The sequence below is a fragment of the Sander vitreus genome, chromosome 5 (genome assembly GCF_031162955.1).
Source record: "Sander vitreus isolate 19-12246 chromosome 5, sanVit1, whole genome shotgun sequence".
Lineage (NCBI taxonomy): Eukaryota > Metazoa > Chordata > Actinopteri > Perciformes > Percidae > Sander > Sander vitreus.
This window is the reverse complement of record NC_135859.1, coordinates 37,322,154-37,336,498: the sequence shown is the minus strand read 5'-3', so window position 1 is coordinate 37,336,498 and position 14,345 is coordinate 37,322,154. Positions and strand designations below refer to the sequence as shown.

General features: G+C 44.0%; 1 protein-coding gene across 1 annotated transcript; it reads right to left on the bottom strand.

Moving 5' to 3' along the window:
• Nucleotides 1–9,720: 9,720 nt before the first annotated feature.
• On the bottom strand, nt 9,721–13,510 carry nono (non-POU domain containing, octamer-binding). The gene is made up of 3 exons (XM_078251695.1): nt 12,668–13,510; nt 12,131–12,306; nt 9,721–11,402 (listed from the first exon to the last, which is right to left on the bottom strand). The coding sequence occupies exons 1-3, from the start codon at nt 13,368–13,370 to the stop codon at nt 11,007–11,009; spliced, it is 1,275 nt and encodes a 424-aa protein (XP_078107821.1). The 5' UTR covers nt 13,371–13,510; the 3' UTR covers nt 9,721–11,006.
• Between the last annotated feature and the right edge of the window lie 835 nt (nt 13,511–14,345).

Here is a 14,345-nt window from a genome sequence, read left to right as displayed (position 1 = left end):
GGCTGGTGCTGGTCGGCCACGGCAGGAAAGACAGCTCAGGAGAAATGAGACTGGGAGGATACGAAGTGCAAGATGTCTCCAAAATCATTCAACAAACCTCCAGGGATTCCAATAAAATTAAAACAATAAGTGTGGTGGCCTGTGACGTCGGAGCAGATAAAGCATTCATTGAAACACTGCTGAAGGATCTCCATGAGACCGCCGGCATCGAGACCAAGCTGCACATCAGGAACGCTGTGCTCCAGGTCAGCCACACAGGAGAGAAAATCACCCAAGAGATCACTAAGGATGGAGAGCAATGGCGACATGAAGATGCCAGCAAGAAAGTGGTCGCAACCCTCGATAGGAACGGAGACGTAATTATTAGAAGTGAGCCCGGCAGTAAAGGAAAGGAAATCTTTACCGCTGAAAGAAACTTTCTAGGTCCAGAAAAACATTTTCTGGTCTACAGAGACAGTTGGCCAGATGAGCCAAAGACATTTATTAACCAGAATGTTTTGGAGGATTTTAATCGTAATGCTTGTAAACAACTCGAAGCTCTGTCCTGGGGATTGTTTTATGACGAAAACATACCCCGTCCAGAAAAAATGAACATTGAAAACTTGGATCTAGAAGAGTATTATTTATCAAAAATTATAAACAAAAAAAAAGTTTATAACGAAGAAACGAAACAGTATGAGGTTACAGGGGAGGTAGAGAAGATAACGAAAGAACAAGAACTAAAAGATATTCTTTCCAACTGTTACAAAATTAAATCAGGAGAAGATATCAGGAATGTAATCCGTCACTATGCAAAGACCGGAGAAGATGAGGTCACATACCTGATGGTCAGTGACTGGATATTAAAGGTTGATCCTGAAAATCTGTATGTCGCTCCAGTCGGAAAAAAGCTTGACAACAATGAAAGACAAAATGAAGAAAACGTTAAGAAATGTATTGAAGCTCAGATAGGAAAAGAAAGTTACTCTAAAATACGAAAAGGAATTAAAACAGAAATGGGCCTAAATGACCCAAGAGAAAGATACACTGAATATGTGGAAGGTATTTTTCGTGGCAAGCACATAACAACTCGCCTGCCGCTCCCCGCTGAGGCCTGGTGCACCACATATTTCACTGCATCAGTTATAGCTGAATCTGCTAGAAACTTCCGGACATTTCCTCTGATTCTCATGGCCCTGGATATGGTCAAAAGCACAGACAACAATATCAAAGAGAAAGGACTGAACTTTCTTTGGGACGAACATTCAATGGCAAAAGGAGGTACTTGGATTGACCCAAGCAGGCGGGGATTTAGTGGCTCAGCCGACTATGAAGTTTCCAGCAAATTAAATGCTAATCATAGACCTTTCGACTAGAGAGGACTTAAAGGAATAATCTTATAAATCTTATAACAAGTGAAGTCCAACTGTACAGTAAGTGGATTCAAAATGGAGAAAAAAATCCGTCTCAGATATTCGATATCGCAAAAAACATATACATGATAACTGAGCATATTTCAGTTCAGGATTACAAAACATTAATAAATACTGTAGATATCAGCTACCCTTCAATGTCTGGCCAATTAGGAGGCTACGATGACGGCCGTGTAACATCCCAAGACTTAAAATCTGCCTCAGAGTTGGAAAAGTCCTTCAAACTTGAATCGTATTACTCCAGGCTGAGCGTATTAACCGCTGAACAAATCCACAGTCAGTTAAAGGCTACATATGGTGAAAGTCTGGCAGGGTTGCAGGTCCAGGAGGGCAGCACCAGAATGGAGAACGGAGAGTTTGTGTGTAATCTGTTAGACGGTGCTGACGCTAAACCTGTTGAGTTTAGAGCTAAGTTATCTCTGGAGAGTCAACGCTACTATGAAACAATGTCAGAGAGCATTGAAACAGCAGTTCAGGACATGGAAAATCACGGTTCAACCTCCTCCCATCAAGGCAGCAAGTACGTAGAGCACGCTGGGCATGCTGTTGGGACGCTGGGCCTCATGCTGGGGATGAAAGGAGCTGTTCGTGCTTTTGAACAGGGTGACATTAAAGATGGCATGATGGGGTCTCTGCAAACGGCTCATGGAGTGACAGCTATGACAACGTCTGTTATTGCAAAACAAGCTCTGTCCTCAGAGACAAGAATGACCAAAGCTGTAACATCGGTCATGAAAAGCCCTGCGATGAAGGGTTTTATGCCAGTTATACCAATAGTGGGAATTGGATTCGGGATATACAATCTTGAACAAGATTTGGAGAGAGGTGACGCGCTGGGATACATTGATGCTGCCTTAGATGGTAGTATAGTTGGTTTAGATGTTATTGAAACTGCTGTGCCTGAACTGGTCCCGTTTATAGCGCCTATAAACCTGGCTTTATCCGTAGACCGGATGGGCATTGATGACATTTATATGGGCGCACAGACTGAACTAAACAACCTCCCGATAGATGCTGGAGTTCTGGACAAACTGGGGTCCGTTTCCTTAGGCTTTCTGAAGGGGAATAAGCATTTTGGAATTAGTGTGGCGAGTTTATTTTACGATTGGCGTTACGATGAAATTGAGCAGGGACACAGACTTGTTGCAAGGATATCAGACTATCACAAATATTACGAAGTTACAAAGCAACAGGATGGAACGAGCGCCATTGATTTTAGCGGTGGCGACGCTTCTTGGAACGGAGGAGGAGTTCACTTCTGCCTCGCCGACCAGGGTCCGTCTGAACTCTGCATGGACTATTTAGTGTCTAGTGATGAGAGTTCTAGTAAAAGGTGTTGGCAGATTGATACACAGGGAAGCAAAGATATTATTCTTGGCCTGGGAGAGTCACATCAGTTAGAGTACACGACACTACAGAAAAAAATACTCTGGTTCATACCAGCTGGCTCTGTGACGGTGGTTACAGGTTATAAAGATGTATCAGAGTCAAGGTATGGAGAATACTACGGAAATAGAGATTCTAATCGTTTTTTTGCAATTCAAAAAGCAGAGGATAAACATATGATTGAAGTCATGTTAAGTTACTATTACAGGCTTTATGGTGAACCAGGTGATGACATATTCTTCCTCGGGCCACAGAGAAGTTACGTTGAAGGATGTGGAGGAAAAGACACGTACATTATTCCTAAAAACGGAGGGAAAACAATCATTAACAACTACGATCCTTCCAAAGCACTAGACACTCTTCATTTCAGTGTTGATTACCGTAACATTTCTGTGTCTAAATCTGGAAATGATGTTGTGTTAATGTATGAGGGAAGTCACACTGTGACCATAGAAGGATGGTTTTTAGGGGAACCGTATCGTCACATGAACATGATGTCCGGAGACGGAGTCTTGTTTGAGATTTCCTCCATCGTGGTTTCTTCTGTTCAGCTGGTGGCTGTAGGGATTAACAAGATGTTTAGCTCTAGTGGCGAAAATGTGGATGCATCCCAGCCACTTTTAAGCACAGTTACAAACATCTTTGGGTCTCAGTATGACGATGTGCTCTTTGGAAATGGAGAGAATAATATCATAGATGGAGGAGGAGGTCGAGATGTGTTGATGGGCGGTGAAGGAGAAGACATGTACATAGTAAAAGTCAGAAAACAGTCTTCAGTGTCTATTATAAATTATTCCAAAGACACTAAAACAGACCTGGCCATAATAGAAGCAAACCTTCACACTTTTAGAGTGGAAGTAATGGGTGACGATGTTGTTCTGAAAGCTTTCCAGGACAACAAGCCCGTCAGGGTGACTTTAATTAATTGGTTCAGATCAGCAGCATTCAGACATTTGCTTGTTGTCACAAAAGATTTGATCACTTTCACAATCTCAGATAACAGGGCCGACTGCCTGGACAGAGACCCATTCACCAAGTGTATTAAAAGTAGCAGCATCGACTACAGCAGCTCGCCATCTCCTCTGCTGGTGGACCTTCAGGAGGACGAGGCTTTTAGCAGCGTGACGGAGGTTCGCGGGTCAAAGTTCAACGATACCATCAGAGGGAACAAAGAGTACAATGTTGTTGTCCCAGGAGAAGGAGATGATTTCATCCAGGGTAGAGGAGGAGAGGACTGGTACGTTATCACACCGGGCCAAGGAGTCAAAACCATCAACAATCAATCGCCAGATCTAGCCTTGGATATTCTCTTTCTGAAAGAACAACACAAGAACATAAAGTGTATATGTGAAGGACAGAGCATCATCATTTTGGTACACGGTAGAAAAGATGTTATTTTACAGAACTGGTTTGATTCAAAGTTTCATCAGCACCTGCAGATTAAAACCAGTGATGGAATAACAGCTGGACTGATGACCAACCCCAGCAGCTGTGATAAGTCTTTAATGTTCCTCATAACTGTTGATTTTAGAAACCAGAAACCCTCTCAGTACTACAAGTGTGGAAGATACAATTCATCATTATTCTGCGGCAAAATGATGATTATGAATAATCACGATTCAGTGAAAGAAATGTACGGTTCCTCAGGTTTCGACATCATGGTTGGAAACAGCAATGATAATCTGCTTGATCCGTACACCGGAGGTGCCTCAATGTTTGGAGGTGAAGGAAAAGACACTTACGTAATCAAACAAGGATATGGAAACGACTCAGTGATTTCTAACTTTGCAGAAGATGAGAGTATTGATACTGTGTTGGTTGACATGGATTATCTTCATGGCAGTCAAGTCACACTAGACTCATCAACAGAAGATCTGAAAGTGACGATCACGTCAACAGGGAAACAACTCAAATTCACTCTGCTCAACTACGCCAACAGTTCCAAAAATCAGCACTTAATATTTCAGAGCTCTGACGGAGTGACTTTTAAATTGAAATCACTAAACTCAACCAGAGATGTCCCTTTCTTTCACATTGAAGCGTTCAAAGTGACTCTGAAACAGCTGCAGGTTGACTGCCGCTTGGACCTCAACTCTCAGAGGAATCTGTCAAAGGTCCACACGGTGCAAGGCTGTCCCTCCCAGTCCAATGACATAATAGGTAAGTAGTACAGATGTCAATCTTCCTCTATAATCCCAGTTGAATGTCACTTTATTATATTTAATTTAATTTGAAAAGTATTCAGCCTAGTATTAAAGCTATAGTGTGTAGTTTCTGCCCACATGAGGAATTCCATATAATGTCAACAACACTGTCGGTGCATCCACATGATGCAAACCTTCAGTGATTCCTTTCTCAGTGGTGACATAAAACTTATCACTCATTACATTACATTACATGTCATGTCACTCGAGCTGCTGCACATGAAAGTCGCCGGAAGCAAGAGAATTGCTAGGAGCTGTTAATCATCTTGGCGAGAATCTTTGGTCTCTAATGTGCTTTAGTTGTTTTATATTCTCTTTAATTAATGTTTTTCATTGTTTTTAACTGCTCTTTAATGATTTATGTTAATTTACTTTGAATCACCTTGTTGCTGTAATGTGCTGTGGACATAAAGCTGCCTTGCCTCTTGCCTTAGGTAACGATCAAGACAACGCTCTGATTGGTGGGTGGAAGGATGACGCCTTGGAAGGAGGCGCCGGAGATGACACGCTGATCGGAGGGAACGGAGCCGACATCCTGATTGGTGGCTTGGGAGACGACACTCTTTATGGCGAGGACGGAAATGACACTATGATGGGAAACTCTGGCCGGGACATCTTCCTTCCTGGACCAGGGGCTGATCTGGTGGACGGCGGTCCTGGCAGAGACACGGTTGTGTACCGGGGCGATCACGACACAGGTAAAGGAGTTTATGTCAACCTGCTGACGGGACAAGGCCGCTACGCCGATGCTGAGGGCGACGTGTTGAAGGATGTGGAGATAGTCATCGGCACCGTCTACTCTGATATCTTGGTGTCCGGTTACGAAAGTTCTCTCCTCAAAGGCTCGGACGGCAATGACATCTTGGTGTCCACCGGTGGCGATTACCTGATCGGTGGTGAAGGAAATGACATTTACATGTTGGCTTTCAACAACGGTTCAGTCACGGTTGATAACTGTGCCAAAGACAGCGCTGCAGACGTCTTGTTCATGAGCTCACAGTCAGTGCCGCCATTTGACTGCCAACTTTTGTCTGACAGCGTTCTCATGACTTTCATTGGACTTAACCAAACTACTATTAAAATTACACTGCAAGGCTGGATCAGTGATGAGAACGAATGTGGTCATTTGAAGTTGGTTTTTAGAGATCAGGAGATGTCGGTGGACCAGCTGCTGCAAGAGTGTGAGTTTTTTGCAAACAAGCAATACATCAGTTTTAAGGGCAACAAAAGAAAACGGGAATAAACAGAAACAAATGGTGATTCAATTTCTATGCTGACTGATGTAATGTAGAGTTTAATCTTTAAAAGCAAGGACACAGTTTCTGAATTCCATTGATCATTTGTCATTTTATCTTAACTAATGCCGTGCCCTTTCAAACATGTCTGTTTAGGACTGATTGTTTGGCCTCCTGTCTTGCTGCTTGTAGCTTTCTCCAGAACCACTGTACCCCAAAATGACTTAAAGAAAGACCCCAAAGCAACCCACTGTGTACTACTGGGCTTGTTTGTCGTGCAACAGAAAACTCAGATTGGACAGATAGTCTAGCTAGCTGTCTGGATTTACCCTGCAGAGATCTGAGGAGCAGTTAACCATAGTCCTCACAAATCAGCCGGAGGTTAAACCAAAGCCTCCTTAATGTTATTTATACTGCAACATTTCTATCATTCGTCATGCAGCACTTCTACGACCAGAGGGCAATGTGTAGTTTATGTGTGTGTGTGTGTGTGTGTGTGTGTGTGTGTGTGTGTGTGAGTATGTGTGTGTGTGTTTAAAGTTTGGATATTGAAAGAATCTACTCTAATGTGTTGTTTCAATCTAACAAAATGCTTGTCATGAATTGTGCAGTGCCCAACAGTAGTGTTGATTGTATGCCAATAGACATAACATGACTGGTCCCCAGGGGGGGACAAAATTCAGGTTTTAAATTTATTTGAGAGTGTTTGATGTTTAAAGTCATTTTTGTGTCACATAAAATTATAATAATTTTTGCAGTTAAAATCATGTCTCTAGACCCTTTAGAAAGGGTGGATCCCATCAGGCTGCTGCCTGTCACTGGTCCTCACGATGTAATAAAAACGGGTATATGTGTGAGTGTGTTTGTGTGTGTGCATGTGTATCTGTGAGTGTGTGTGTGTGTCTGTATCTGTGTGTGTATGTGTGAGTGTGTGTGTGTATCTGTGTTTGTGTGTGTGTGTGTGTGTGTGTGTCTGTATCTGTGTGTGTGTGTGTGTGTGTGTGTGTGTGTGTGTGTGTGTGTGTGTGTGTGTGTGTGTGTGTGTGTGTGTGTGTGTGTGTGTCTGTGTGTGTGTTTGTATGTGTGTGTGTGTGTATGTGTGTGTGTGTGTGTGTGTGTGTGAGTGTGTGTGTTTGTGTGTGAGTGTGTGTGTGTGTGTGTGTGTGTGTGTGTGTGTGTGTGTGTGTGTCTGTGTGTGTGTGTGTTTGTGTGTCTGTATCTGTGTGTGTGTGTGTTTGTGTGTCTGTATCTGTGTGTGTGTGTGTGTGTGTGTGTGTGTGTGTGTGTGTGTGTGTGTGTGTGTGTGTGTGTGTGTGTGTGTGTGTGTGTGTGTGTGTGTGTGTGTTATATATGCCATAGGAGAACTCTCTGAGGCCAAACAGCGGCACACCTTAATGTCATGGAGACATTACTAATATTAATTTCAGTCACACCTTCCCCGCTCTGATAGGAAATGTCATATATGTTTATTGTTATGACCAGCGAGGTTAACACAGCTGAGCCAAAACGAGTCAATAATTAACCAATCAGAAAGTCAGATTCATGCATACACAATCCCCAAATAACCTAAGTATCATTAGTTTGTACTGCTTATAAAGCAGAAAGTATCATTAGTTTGTACTGCTTATAAAGCAGAAAGTATCATTAGTTTGTACTGCTTATAAAGCAGAAAGTATCATTAGTTTGTACTGCTTATAGAGGTCCTTTGTTCCCCAAAGAGGCACTGAATGCTAAATGACTGCACTATAAAAGAAGATATTTTTAAATATGTTGTCTTGTAGGCTGCATCCTACCTCTTCTCCACCTGCTGCTGGGGCAAAAGGGAGGGAAACAGAAGACGAAGAAAGGAAGTATGTAGAGAAGAAGGTAGGGAAGGAAAGAAATGCAGAGAAGGAAGGATGAAAGGAGGGCGGATTCAGTTTACGGTCACAGAGGAGAGAAGAAACTAGAAAATATTCACTTTTAAAGGATAACTTCGTTGTTTATCACCTGGACTCTCTGTCTCCATGTTTGTGTGTCTGATGGAACAACAATCTGTGAAACTGGTCCAGTATTAAACCAGAACCAAGCTGTAATGTTACCCTACAGGACTAATGTTCAGCAGCAGTTAGAGTCACTAAAAGTTCTGTTGTTGCTGCTGACAGACTCAGATTATTATTCTAAGTGTCTGACAACATTATGGGATGGATCCCTACAGAGATAGACCTTTTAGTTAAAGAGTAAGATCCTTTTAGTTTAACATGAAACAGCCCCAAAATCACCATCACCAAACTCCACCAGACTCCATGTAAATAATCAGGACTTTTTTTTTTTTAAAGATAATTGTTTGGGCATTTTTAGGTCTTTATTGACAGGACAGCTGAAGACATGAAGGGGGAGAGAGAGGGGGGAATGACACGCAGCAAAGGGCCGCAGGTCGGAGTCGAATCCTGGTCCGCTGCGTCGAGGCGTAAACCTCTATATATGGGCGCCTGCGCTACCAACTGAGCTATCCGGGCACCCAAATAACCACTTCATTTATCATCGTAAAACTTCATTCAAAGTGGACAGAAACTAAATAAAACTATTAAAAGCCGTCTTGGTTCATCTTTCCATTGTTCCAACAATCACCACTCTGGTTTGGTTGAAATAAACCCTTAATTCACCCATTTACATGTGGAGATATGCTGGCTCTATACACGCTAAAAGTCCTGATTATTTACATGGAGTCTGGTGGAAATATGCTGGCTCTATACACGCTAAAAGTCCTGATTATTTACATGGAGTCTGGTGGAGATATGCTGGCTCTATACACGCTAAACGTCCTGATTATTTACATGGAGTCTGGTGGAGATATGCTGGCTCTATACACGCTAAAAGTCCTGATTATTTACATGGAGTCTGGTGGAGATATGCTGGCTCTATACACGCTAAACGTCCTGATTATTTACATGGAGTCTGGTGTAGTTTGGTGATGGTGATTTCGGGGCTGTTTCATGTTAGACTAAAAGGATCTTCCTCTTTAACTAAAAGGTCTATCTCTGTAGGGATCCTTTCATAATGTTGTCAGACACTTAGAATAATAATCTGAGTCTGTCAGCAGCAACAACACAACTTTTAGTGACTCTAACTGCTGCTGAACATTAGTCCTGTAGGGTAACATTACAGCTTGTTACTGACTGCTGCTGAACATTAGTCCTGTAGGGTAACATTACAGCTTGGTTCTGGTTTAATACTGGACCAGTTTCACAGATTGTTGTTCTCATCAGACACAAAAATATGGGAAAATATGTTTGAAAACCCCCCGTAAAGAGCCGACATCACACACGTTTCACTGTTTTTACATATAAAAAAAAGACTCAAACCAATTATTCAATTATCAAAATAGTTGAAGATTAATTTAATAGTTGAAAACTAATCCATTCATGTTTGCAGCTCTACACTTGACGGCTCCACAGACACTTTTTAGACTTTGAGAAAACTTAAAATGTACAAAAACAGAAATCTGAGAGAATCGTGAATTTATTCCAGAAAACTCAACATATATTTAAGGACACAAACATGTTCTATTGCTATGAAAAATACACTAAAAAGGTGAAAAATGAAAGTAAAACACATGGCTCGTTTAAAGTTAGGACATTTTTTAGGACATTAGTACTAAAGAAGGTACAAATAAAAGTGATAAAGCTGCAACCAACCATTGTTTTCTGTATCGATTATTAACCGTTTGGGCCACAAAAAGTCAGAAAACGGCGAAAAAAATGTTATTTTCAGTTTCTCAAAGTGGTTTCTCAAGATGAGGTCTTAGTTCAAATGTCTTCCGTCTAAAAATAAAAAATAATCAGTTTAATATGACACAAAGCAGAAGAGAAGCAGACGATGAAAACGACATTTTCTGAGTTTTTTTAGGCTAAACGATTAATCGATGTTTCAAATAATAGTTATCGGTCGATCGACTTCTCTTTGCAGCTCTACTTACCAGAGTATGAGTGTGTGTGTGTGTGTGTGTATCTGTCTCTGTGTGTGTGTGTGTATATCTGTCTGTGTGTGTGTGTGTGTATATCTGTCTGTGTGTGTGTGTGTGTGTGTGTATATCTGTCTGTGTGTGTGTGTGTGTGTATATCTGTCTCTGTGTGTGTGTGTGTGTGTATATCTGTCTCTGTGTGTGTGTGTGTGTATCTCTGTCTCTGTGTGTGTGTGTGTGTGTGTGTGTGTGTGTGTATATCTGTCTGTGTGTGTGTGTGTGTGTGTGTGTGTGTGTGTGTGTGTGTGTGTATCTGTGTGTGTGTGTGTGTGTGTGTGTGTGTGTGTGTGTGTGTGTGTGTGTGTGTGTGTGTATATCTGTCTGTGTGTGTGTGTGTGTGTATATCTGTCTGTGTGTGTGTGTGTGTGTGTATATCTGTCTGTGTGTGTGTGTGTGTGTGTCTCTGTCTCTGTGTGTGTGTGTGTCTCTGTGTGTGTGTGTGTATATCTGTCTGTGTGTGTGTGTGTGTGTGTGTGTGTGTGTGTGTGTCTGAAAGGTGAAGACTTGAAGCTGTTCAGTTTTAATACGACAGATCAGAACGCAGCAGAAAGCTCCACACGTTGTCATCACTAACCATCATCTGAATAGTAGCGTAGATTTCTCCATCGATCGACTAATCGTTGCAGCTTTAAAAAACCCAAAATAAAAACACATGCAACAGTTTACAAAAAGTTCAGAAAGTGACACACTCCCAACCCCCAAACCTTAAAACACAGCGAGTGTGGGAAAAAAAACTAAAACCTGGCAAAAATGTCGGCCGACGTTTTCAAAACCTGCGCTGCTTGTTGGGTCCGTAGTCTCCGGGGTTGGGGAGGCCTCTGGCGAATCCTCCCGGGCCGCCGCCGGGCATGTTGCCGTTGTTCCCCGGGCCGCCCGGCATCATGGCGGCGTTGTCGGGAGCGCCGGCCGGGCCGGGCCCACCGCCCAGCGAGTTCCTGTTCATCCCGCCCATGTGCATCCTCATCTCCTGCTCCCTGTTCTCGGGGAAGTTCCCCCGGAAGCCGTCCTGCTGGCGCTTGACCATCTCGTCCTCGCGGCGCCGGCGCTCCTCCTCCTGCCGCAGCTCCGCCTGCTTCCTCTTCTGGACCTCCTGGTTGTGGAGCTCCTCCATCCGCCGCAGCTCCTCCTGCCGCCGCAGCAGGTCCTGACGCATCAGCATCACCTGGGGGGGGGGGGGGGGGGGGACAGGAGGGGTTACTTAGAGAGGACTGACTGACTGACTCTCTGTCTGTCTCCGTGTGTCTGTCTGACTGTCTGTCTCCGTGTGTCTGTCTGACTGTCTCTCTGACTGTCTGTCTGACTGTCTGTCTGTGGTCCTGACGCATCAGCATCACCTGGAACCACAGAGGGTTTACTTAGAGAGGACTGTCTGTCTGCCTCTGTGTCTATCTTTTCAACATTTCTCTCTCTCTCTCTGTGTGTGTGTGTGTGTGTGTGTGTGTGTCTCTGTGTGTGAGTGTCTCTCTGTGTGTGTGAGTGTCTCTCTCTGTGTGTGTGAGTGTCTCTCTCTGTGTGTGTGAGTGTCTCTGTGTCTCTGTGTGTGAGTGTCTCTCTGTGTCTCTGTGTGTGAGTGTCTCTCTCTGTGTGTGAGTGTCTCTGTGTGTGAGTGTCTCTCTGTGTGTGTGAGTGTGTCTCTGTGTGTGTGAGAGTGTCTCTGTGTGTGAGTGTCTCTCTGTGTGTGTGAGTGTCTCTCTGTGTGTGTGAGTGTCTCTGTGTGTGAGTGTCTCTGTGTGTGAGTGTCTCTGTGTGTGAGTGTGTCTCTGTGTGTGTGCGCGCGTGATTGAGAAGGAATTGAGACGTTTTTTTCTGTTGCCTTTTCAACATTTCTGCCCCCCCCCCCGCCCCCCGCAGCTCACCTGGTGCTCGTGCCCCCCCCCCCCTGCAGCTCACCTGGTGTTCGTGCCGGGCCGCCTCCATCTCTGCCTCCAGCTTCTCCTGCGCCTCCTTCATGTTGCGGTCCACCATCTCGTACTGCTGCTTCTCCATCTCCATCAGAGCCTTCCAGCGCATTGCGTACTCGTACTCAAAGGAGCCCGGCTGGGCAAACCGCGGGGCCTGCTCGCGCTCTGAGACAGACAGACAGACAGACAGACAGACAGACAGACCTTTACTATCACTGGATGCAGTACAACGAAATACTGTTGGAGACATCCTCCCCAAATAGCAGCAAAGAGTAAAAAGATTGATTATATATATATATGTGCATGTGTCTCTCTGTATGTTGTGTGTGTGTTTCATGTGTGTGTCTCTCTGTATGTTGTGTGTGTGTGTGTGTCTCCGTGTCTCTCGGTATGTTGTGTGTGTGTGTGTGTGTGTGTGTGTCTCTCGGTATGTTGTGTGTGTGTGTGTGTGTCTCCGTGTCTATCTCTGTGTGTGATAACGATATTGAGTCGATATGTCATGCACCCCTAACAAACACCAGCCTACCTTTGTGATACTGCTGGTTCTTGTTGATGATCTTCTCAGACAGACCCTCCTCTTCATCCAGCTGCTCCATCGGCTCCACCGTGATGGGCCGCGGGAACGCGGTCAGCAGATACGCGCCGTCGCTGCATTTATCCAGCGCTTTCCGCGCGGCAGGTTTGGACGTATACTCCACTATCCCCTTCCCCGTGGGTCTGCCTCTATCGTCCACTATCACCACAGCTCTTTCTATCTGCCCAAACACAGCGAACGCCTCTTCTAACAGCTCATTAGACACGAAATCAGGCAGGTTTTTAACCGCCAAAGCGGCGCCGTGCGTCGCGAATCGAACGCGAATGGGTCTGCCGCGGAACGGAGCGTCATCGAGTTCGGCTCGGGCGATCTCGGCGATGATTCGGGTCTCGAGCCGAATGAAGCCGAAGCCTCGCTCCTTGTTGATGAAGATCTCGTTGGCCTTGCCGTACTTAGCGAACAGCTTCTCCAAGTCTTCCTCCGTGACTCCGGTCGGAAGGTTCCCCACGAAGAGTCGGCTCCGCTGCGTGAACGTTTTCTCCCCGGGCTTCCTGAATCCCTGCAGGTCCAGGGTTAGGGCCTCGTTAGCCCGGTTGGGTTCGGGTTGCTGCCCGTTTGTCCCCCCTCCTCCGGGTTTCCTGTTGGAGTTGTTGTTGGACCCGCCGTGGTTCTGCTGGGCTCGGTTTCCCTGCATGGTGTTGTTAGTTATTTTTTAAATGAAAACACGAAGTGCTCGGTGAAAACAACGCAGAAAGCGGCGCACAAAGACGCTAAGGGGAGAGAAAAATGGCGAAGCTGCGTGCTGCTACTGCCGCGACGCTATTGTGACGTCACTTCAGCGCGACTCGTTGAAATGAATGGGTGACGTAACCGGAGTCAGCCGGCCGACAGAAAAACAACAACAAAAGACTATTTATTTTTCTCTTATCTCATTTAAATGGTTAAAAACACAAAATAATTACATTGATTTCTTAACTTGAGACACGTAAGCGGTGCCTGTATGATTGTTGTTTATTCTTAAATTAAATAGTTTTTTTAAATAATGTAATTTTAATGTAATATTTTATTTTTTATACTTTTTGATTATAATCATTTTATCCAGGGGGCCTGTATGTATGTATATGTATGTTGAGAGGTGTTATTTTCATGTTTTCTATGCCTTGATATGTAAAATATATTTTTTTCATTTTTTCTCGCGAGAATAAGCGGTCACACGCTGCTTTCAGGTGATGCAGGAATAATAGGAAAGATGAGTTTCCAAATGAAAAAAATTCCATTTTTTTTATTTATTAAAAAAAAAATAATAATAATAATAAAAAATGATTCAATTCAGTTTTATTTATAGTATCAAATCATAACAGGAGTTATCTCGAGACACTTTACAGATAGAGGAGGTCTAGACCACACTCTATACTTTACAAAGACCCAACAGTTCCAGTAATTCCCCCAAGAGCGAGCATTCAGTGCGACAGTGGCGAGGAAGAACTCCCTTTTAGGGAGAAACCTGGGCCAGACCCAGACTCTTGGTGGGCCTGTGGTGCTTTCAAATACAAAACATGCGTTTATAACTCGGGGGGGGGAATAATTCCACGTGTGTTCGACTGCAGCGTGCTGAGAAAGTGATACTGAGACGGTTGGACATATTTCTTTCAGTGTGAACTGATTAAAT

Bases quoted from the DNA above. Each gene is read 5' to 3' on its own strand.
- nono (XM_078251695.1), bottom strand. From the start codon at position 13,370: ATGCAGGGAAACCGAGCCCAGCAGAACCACGGCGGGTCCAACAACAAC. The intron at 12,307-12,667 runs GTAGGCTGGTGT...TGTCTGTCTCAG, and splicing joins GAACCAGCAGTATCACAAAG to AGCGCGAGCAGGCCCCGCGG. The intron at 11,403-12,130 runs GTGAGCTGCAGG...CCCCCCCCCCAG, and splicing joins CGGCCCGGCACGAACACCAG to GTGATGCTGATGCGTCAGGA.